General features: G+C 30.8%; 1 protein-coding gene across 1 annotated transcript; it reads right to left on the bottom strand.

Moving 5' to 3' along the window:
• Positions 1 to 2,269: 2,269 nt before the first annotated feature.
• Positions 2,270 to 6,321, bottom strand: LOC130499233 (uncharacterized). The gene is made up of 11 exons (XM_056993289.1): positions 5,960 to 6,321; positions 5,139 to 5,422; positions 4,851 to 5,045; positions 4,335 to 4,681; positions 3,828 to 4,119; positions 3,580 to 3,738; positions 3,125 to 3,490; positions 2,970 to 3,035; positions 2,835 to 2,883; positions 2,585 to 2,708; positions 2,270 to 2,472 (listed from the first exon to the last, which is right to left on the bottom strand). Exons 1-11 carry the CDS (start codon positions 6,129 to 6,131, stop codon positions 2,394 to 2,396), a joined length of 2,133 nt encoding a protein of 710 aa, XP_056849269.1. The 5' UTR covers positions 6,132 to 6,321; the 3' UTR covers positions 2,270 to 2,393.
• Positions 6,322 to 8,060: the final 1,739 nt, after the last annotated feature.

The following is an 8,060-nucleotide window of genomic DNA, read 5'->3' on the forward strand; positions in this document are numbered from 1 at the left end:
TCACTAAATAAAATTCTAATTTAGATAGTACTAGGTGATTTTTTCGTGGTCATGCACAGATACAAATATTTATAAATTAAATATGTTGCAGTAGTTGATTATTATTTAATTTTAATTTTGAATTAATTTCTAATTTGTATGCATATTTAAACTAATAATATTATATTACTTTAATCAGACATATGATTTTAAATAAGTTATCATTTGGGTATATTGGATTAATTGCATCAATTTCTCTAAATTCAACTAATATTTTTTATTTTAATTATATGAAAATTATATGAAAATTATGATTAAATTTCTTATTTGCATTTATGTTGGTTGTTATTTTAGATTTCTAAATATATCTGAGGAAGATTATGTATAAATTAAAATATATTGTGCTTAGAATGAATTAAAAATAAACTAAAGTATTTGATTCTAAATTACAAAAACTAATTATATGTTGATTTTTAAAATAAAATATTAGAAAGTAAAACGATAATCAATAGGAAGTTATTTACATAAGTAACTAAAACAATTTTGGAAGCTCATGAGCACATATCAATATTTACAATAATTAAAATATTTATAAATTATAAATAATTTTATACCTTATATTTATTAAATGGTAAACTGAAATTTATTTTAAATAATCTAATAATTAAGAATTTAGATTTGCTTTGGTATTTTGATTATAGTTCTATTAACTTTGACAAAGATAAAACATAAAATTTAATATATATTTTTAATAATGATAATATATAATATATCTACTTTGTTAAATTATAGTGTTATGTTAATTTAAAATATTTTAATTATTTGATCAAAATTTAATTTTACTTTATTTTTAATATCTCTTTAAAATAAACAGTTTAATTTTTTGTGATTAGATTTTAGAAATCATATTATATAAGTAAAATATAATTTATAGATTACAAAATCACATTATATACAAATATATAATTTCATCTAAGAAAATATAGATATAAAGAAATATTTTATTACTTTTAAAATATATTTTATGTTATTTAAAATAGTTTTAAATGGAATATTTATATTTTGTGAAATTTCCTTTTTTTACTGAAAATCATATTATATAAACATATATTTTCTTTTTAAATTTGGTTTTTGAACTTTATAAATGTTTTTTTTTATTATATATGTTATTTGAAAAAATTTAAAAGGAAACTAAATAAAAATTTCAATAATAGTATTTAAATGTAAATTTTTTAATTCATTAAGAGTATCAGCGTAATCAACCATCATGAAAGTTAACGTGAACGCGACACATATGAAACTGACTTCTCAAATAATATTATAGAGATTGCCGAGGACAACCAATATGAAGATTACTATTTTACCAATAAGTAGATTTCGCTCTTTTGGATTTTGTAGGAACTCCATGGACAGAGAAAGAAACATTATCAAAACATCTCACTTTAGTTTCAGGTTGCAAGAGGTAAGTAAACTCTTCTTTTACTACGTGTTATTAGGTCGGCTGTCAAATAAACTTTAGTATCATCTACTTGTTTAAATTTCATGTAATCCAATAATTTGTAAGTTTTATAAAATTTAAATTTAATAGTTTAACTTCTAAAATTAAAAAAAAAATCAAGAACTTCAAAAAGGTTCTGCCATTGGACCATGACAATTTTAATTACATTACAAGGAGTTCTAAACTTCACAAATTACAAAATTTACAATTAAACTGATCATTTCATGGGTTCTGATCATTGGAGATCGCCTGAAAACCCAAAAAAAAACTATTAAACATTAGAAGAAGGGGATTGAATTTTTTTTTGGAACAAATATATTAATTACCACAAACAAAGTTAGGTAGCAGCCATAAAATCTTCAACCTCCAACAAACAGAGTTTTGCTAGACAGCTCGAGAATATCAGCCACAAGAAGAAGGGGATTGAATATTATTCATTTTTAACTATAGAAATAGGCAGTTAAAACTAGAATTTACAAACCAATACATAATAAAAATGGATAACCAAAGGGAAATGTTAAGAATTATGATTATCCAATTGTCCATTAACAGGACACTGTTTAGTCAACAATGTTATCATCATCTTAACACTTGTCTATAATTACTTAACCTTCTCTGGACTATAAATAGACGTGAGATTAAGCAGAAAAGGTGTACTGTAAATAACAAGAAAAGTCATTACCAGAGTTTCCTTCTCTTACCTTTTTGCTTCGTTAGTTAATTTTCATATAAAGAAAAACACTATAGCATAAATATTTATACTACTCCTCGCCTTATAGTTACAACAGGGAATATTTTTAACATGGTCTTTCTCTTTATTAGCAAACGCATAAAATGTGTCTAGAAGGGATCAGGGCATAAACAAAACACCAAATAAAAGAAGATAAACTATTAAAGGCTTTCTTGCGAGTACTACTCACACAGAAACAGGAATCATGTCCAAAACTTTCATCATGAAAGTAAACGTAAATGCATCTTCCTGAAGCTTCTCAAATCTGCACCTCAGTATCAAAAACATGGGTTAATCACATACCAAAAACCAACTTTCGTCCAGTACAAAAGGTTACGTGTTTGTAATGTTGAGAGACAAATTGGCCACGTTCATACCTCCCAGATTTGGAGAAATGTCCAGCGCCAAGGTCACATTTGAACAAAAGCAAGTTGTTGTCAGTCTTCATTTCTCTCAGTTTCGCCACGAACTTGGCAGGTTCAGAGTACATCACCCTTGGATCTGTTTGTCACAAAACAGTTTAAAAACCATATCAACAAGTCATAATAAACTATCGACCAAGCCTGTTTTAACCGTACTCAGAAGCAAGTTTGAGTCCAAACTGTATAAAGACAAATTAGTGCGTACCATTTAACCCAGCGGTTACAAGAACATTTGGATAATTCTGCGCTGTAACCTGTTATATTGGAATAAATGCATCATCACAGAGACCTTCTTGTCATGTATTGCAGATAATACCAAAAAGAGACAATATATACTCACATTGTCAACAGGGGAATACGATTTCATATAGAAGTAATATTCTTCCTTCCTAGGGTCACCCCACTCCTACAATGATAGAAACCAACCATAACACATGCAAGTAAGAAACTATGTTAATCCATGTTATAAGGCACTGAAGAAACATCAAACCCCACCTCCCATTCTGATGTCGTAAGCGGAATAGTTGGGTCCAGAATTGTTGTCAAAGCGTCTACAAAAGGAACACCAGCGACAACCACCTTGAACAAGTCAGGCCTCATGTTAAGAACCGCACCCATCAGCAAACCACCAGCACTTCTTCCTTCCACACACAGTTTTTCCTTTGAACAGTACTTAAGTTCTATTAAAGACTCAGCACAAGCGATAAAATCAGTGAACGTGTTTTTCTTTTTCAGCAGCTTCCCGTTCTCGTACCACTGTCTCCCCATTTCACCACCTCCACGAACATGTGCAATTACGTAGACAAAACCACGGTCTAACAAGGATAACCTTGATGTCTTGAAATACGGATCCACAGAATTCTGTAACGATAAAGAGTAATTTATAGATTAGCAAAATAAAAATAAATAAAAAAAGTGAAAGGACTATCAAAGCCTCAGCTAAAAAGTACCTCATATGAACCATATCCATACAGCAGACAAGGATCAGACCCATCTAGCTTTGCAAGCTTTTTGTTATACACAATAGACATTGGAATTTGAGTTCCGTCAGCTGCACTGACCCATTTCCTTTCTGTAACATAGTTTGACGCATCAAAACCTCCCAATACCTGCAAATAATAATAAATATAAGGCAGCTTATATACGAAAAAACAGAAATTGTAAGTAAAAGCCAAAAATAAAAAAGTGGTTTACTTACTGTATCAATCTTCTTGATAACAGAAGTGCCACTATCCATGTCATAGTCATACACAGAAGGAGGTGTCTTCAACGAGCTGTAGCAGAACCTCAAAACACTGGAGGAAAATTCAGACTCTGTTGAGTTCACTTTATAGACCGGATCAACAAAGCTAACACTACGACCAGCTTGGAGACCGTTCAGAGGATGTTCTTCAGCGGGAAGCCTATAAACCGTTATCTTCTGTAGTCCCTGTTCACGCTCGAATACTGCTAGATGATCTCTAAAGAGCTGAATTTCCTGAATCTTTACACTGTTTATATCGAAAATAGAGTATAATTATTATTACCTATATGAAACAAAGGAGACCTTAAATTTAAGTGAATAATGGAATAGTAAACCACAATTAGCAATTGGAAAAAAAAATCCAACCATGCATGCATATAAGCCAAAGAATATAAATGAGACTAATAATTAATTGCACTGGACACTGAGGGAGGTAAACAGATTCTAACAAGAAGTTTTTACCTTTCTCTATGTGGAATCAGAACTGTTGTCTTAGATGGGTCATCAACTGAGCAGGAGACCAGTTCTGAGTTGTAGTATTCAGTGCTCCTTCTCTGTATGAAAAAGTGGTTCCCTCGATGACTTACAGATGAATCAATGCCGTCCACACGAGGTGTCAGCACCCTGAGTCCATCCTGAGGCTTGGAGACGTCAAGCGAGAAGACAAATCTTGTGGTTTTGCTTTCGGATGCAACAAATATATACTTATGGCTCTCAGAGGCGTGAAGATCAAGGGAAAACATATCATCCTTCTCGTGGTAAAGACATACATCACTGCTTTGTTCTGTCCCCAACTTATGTAACCAAACCTGTCACAAAGAAAATACGAAAATGACAAATCCACAGAGATTGACTGCTGAACATAGTAAATGAAACAATTGCGTCATAATTATGATAAAACAGGTCTTAAACTAATAAAAATAGTTGATTAATCGAAATTTAATTGCTACCTATGGTAAAAAGAAAAAAGAAAAAAACCTTGTCAGGTCGCAGGATTTCATCCATAGTTACGTAGACCAAAGCATCATTACCAGCCCACTGAAGATAACAAGTTACTCCTTTTAGAGGTTGCCCTAATGGTGTCAGAGCCTCAGAGTGGATGACATGAACTGTATATATCTCATCACCTTTTGTGTCCTCTGCATACGCCACCAACTTATGATCAGGACTAACCTGTATACAGAATCAAGAAATGAAAACATCAAGTTAAACAAAAAAAGCAGGATTGAAACAGAACTTCTGAGAGGGATAGCTAAAAGTTCAAACCTTGAAGGTACCAATTCTGTAGTAGCCATGCTCTTGGGCCTTGACATTCTCATCCAATATGATATGCTCAGGAGGAGCATCAGGACCAGTAGGCATAGTATCATACACAGAAGGCTCAGCTTTGTTGTCAGTGATCAAACGCCTACAGTGCTGAACATATTCCTTTCCTTGAAGATTCTTCTTGTAATAGTAGTAAGGACCCTTACGTAGAGGTGCAGATATGTCATCTTCTTTGATCCTTCCTCTTATTTCAGCAAACAGCTGGTTCTCAAATTGCTTAGTCCCTGAAAAACAGATATTCCACAGTCAACACTAGGCATGAACATTAACCTAACCAAAAAAAAATGAAACCAGACTAAAATATTCTCAAATACCCGAACGGTTTCTTTATAAACAGAAACGAATAGATACCAAAAATACAATATAAAATTTGTTTATATGATTTAACTATATCAAATTGAAAAATTACCATTTTCTATGAAAGTAAATACCAAATCTATAGAAAGTAGAGAATAATTACTTGGAGGCAGTCCATGGATAAACTAGTATGCAAATACACCGAATGCTAATGTTATAATGTTCAAGATACATAGACGTTCGAAGTTTGTCTACTTACCACATAACCACAAAATCCAGGAGAAAATAATGTTAATATTATATAAAAAAAAAAGCAAATTACGAGATATTTTGATCCGGATTATATGACTATTTGATATTTTAATCAATAATCTGATTCTCAAATTGCTTAGTTCCTGAAACAGCTTCCACAGTGATTACATGAACAGAGAGATTAAACCCTAATGACTAAGAAGCTCACTCACCAGACATGACGGTATCAGTGTATTCGTTTTCTTCACGTAGGTAAGAAAGCATGTCGGGGTTGCAACGAGAGTCGTCACGGAGCCAGTAGTAATTATCAACCCTAACGTCACCGAACATCTGCATCACATGCTCCACCTTTTTTGCCACTGGAGGTGATCTCACTTCCGCCATGTCTCACGCTACGAGGATGAAGCTCGGATTTTCAGGGAGTGTGACGTGGGAGGAAGAGAGAGGAGCGGAGAAAGTGGGGTGGAGTCAAAAGGAAACGTGGTGAGTTATATAGTGAGCGCAAAGACGCGCGGCGAGTTATTGGTAGATATGCTCCAAATACGGTTAGACTAGATTCTAGAATTCTAATCCTTTCATTATTTTGAACAAAAACAAAAGACGACTTGTTAGTAGATATACCCAAATACGGTTACACTAGATTCTAGAATGTGAATCAATCCTTTCTTTATTTTGAACAAAACCAAACAATTCGAAAACAATGGCTGTTAGTTAGGATTTCGAACTTGATCCTATCTGAATCTAATTTGTCTTCTAATCGGAAAATATTTTGTCGTTAAGATATGGTTTTAGAATTTGGTTGTAGAGATTTTAGGTGTGGATTGTTTTCTTATTTCTAGATTTTCTGGTTTTTATTTTTTTGATTTTGCAGTATATTAAGTTTTTTCTTTTGAAAAAAACATAATTGGTGATTTTAGAATTTAGTTTCTAAATGTTGCATTTTGATTATAAAATTAATATAAAGAAAGATGTTATTAATAATAAAAATATTTATCCTGAAAAAATAATAAAAGATACTATCATTGAAACATACAAAAACTTATTTAATAAAATTATTTTAAATAAAAACTACAATAAAAATAATTTATCTCGAATTAAAAATGCAGAAATTTGATGTTAAATTTATTTTATATAATGTGTATGAGTTTTCATCTGAATCTGAGTCTTCAGTTGATACATTATCATTGTATATTTCAAATCAAAATCAACATCTCCTAAAATTGATAACCTTATAAAATTATGTAGTGTTATTGTTAATGCAACAGTCCTTTATTTAATATGTATACTAGATTTTGATCCGCCCTTCAAGGGTGAGTTTACTTTTTTGTTTTAAGTCTTTGAACAATTTTAATTTTATGTTTGTGTGATTTCAATCATATGTGTGTTTAATGTGAATTTAGTTTAATATAATTTGTGCTAATTACATTACATATGTCAAATTGCATAACTATGCATATGTGAGATATACACATCTAATGTTTTGCACATGTATATACAACATAATTAGTAAATTTGCTAAGTAAAAAATATATTGTCGACAAAAAAAAAGATAAGTAAAGAATATACACGTTATAAAATAGTTTTGAATTTACCAATACGTAAGCATGAATAAAATCGAAGTAGGAGATACATAAGGAGTTTAATAACAAAGAAATTGAAAAACCCCTAAAGATAAAACAGTAGTACAAATAAAAAGAGCATTATAAGCATCTTCAAAGGTAGGATACAAAACTCCATTAACAGTTCGTAAATCTGTATAGCTGGTCGATGTTTTGTTCTTGTTTGAAAGAAAATGCAGATAAAACAATTCACTTGTATTGGAGTTATTTTCATGCTTACTAATTGTTTTCTCTTTGTTCATACTATTAATTTCCATCCAATCTTGATATTGCGAAGTTTGATTTGCCATATTTGTTGAGACATACCCAAAATCATCATCTTCATATGTAGCTTCTTTGTCACTTTTTCATATTTTTTTCTCTCCATCTATAGCAAATATGATTAAAGAAAATTTGAAAACCTGACATTTGAATACCAATATTTATTGAAGAAAAAAATTATAACTTTCTCATTAACAATTAGAAAATCTGACATTTGAATACTAGTAGTTATTGATGACTGAAGACAAATGAATATAATAGATTTTAAATGTTAAAGTATTATGTGGTTTTAGAATACTCGGAAGAGAGTAGATTAATTTATAGAAGATGAAGAAAATAGGTAAAAATTTAGAAAAAGGTAGCTTAAAACTTGAATGAGAAAAATTAGGAAATTATTAGTTTATATTTAGACTCCAGAAAAAACGAGATAGCA

This window comes from Raphanus sativus, chromosome 8 (genome assembly GCF_000801105.2).
Source record: "Raphanus sativus cultivar WK10039 chromosome 8, ASM80110v3, whole genome shotgun sequence".
NCBI classification, from domain to species: Eukaryota; Viridiplantae; Streptophyta; class Magnoliopsida; order Brassicales; family Brassicaceae; genus Raphanus; species Raphanus sativus.

What these genes read in the sequence shown, in the direction of transcription:
- LOC130499233 (XM_056993289.1), bottom strand. Translation starts at nt 6,131, where the DNA reads ATGGCGGAAGTGAGATCACCTCCAGTGGCAAAAAAGGTGGAGCATGTG. An exon ending in AAATCCTGCGACCTGACAAG is followed by an intron (nt 4,682 to 4,850) that starts GTTTTTTTCTTT and finishes TCTTTGTGACAG; the next exon opens with GTTTGGTTACATAAGTTGGG. An exon ending in CTGATTCCACATAGAGAAAG is followed by an intron (nt 4,120 to 4,334) that starts GTAAAAACTTCT and finishes CGATATAAACAG; the next exon opens with TGTAAAGATTCAGGAAATTC.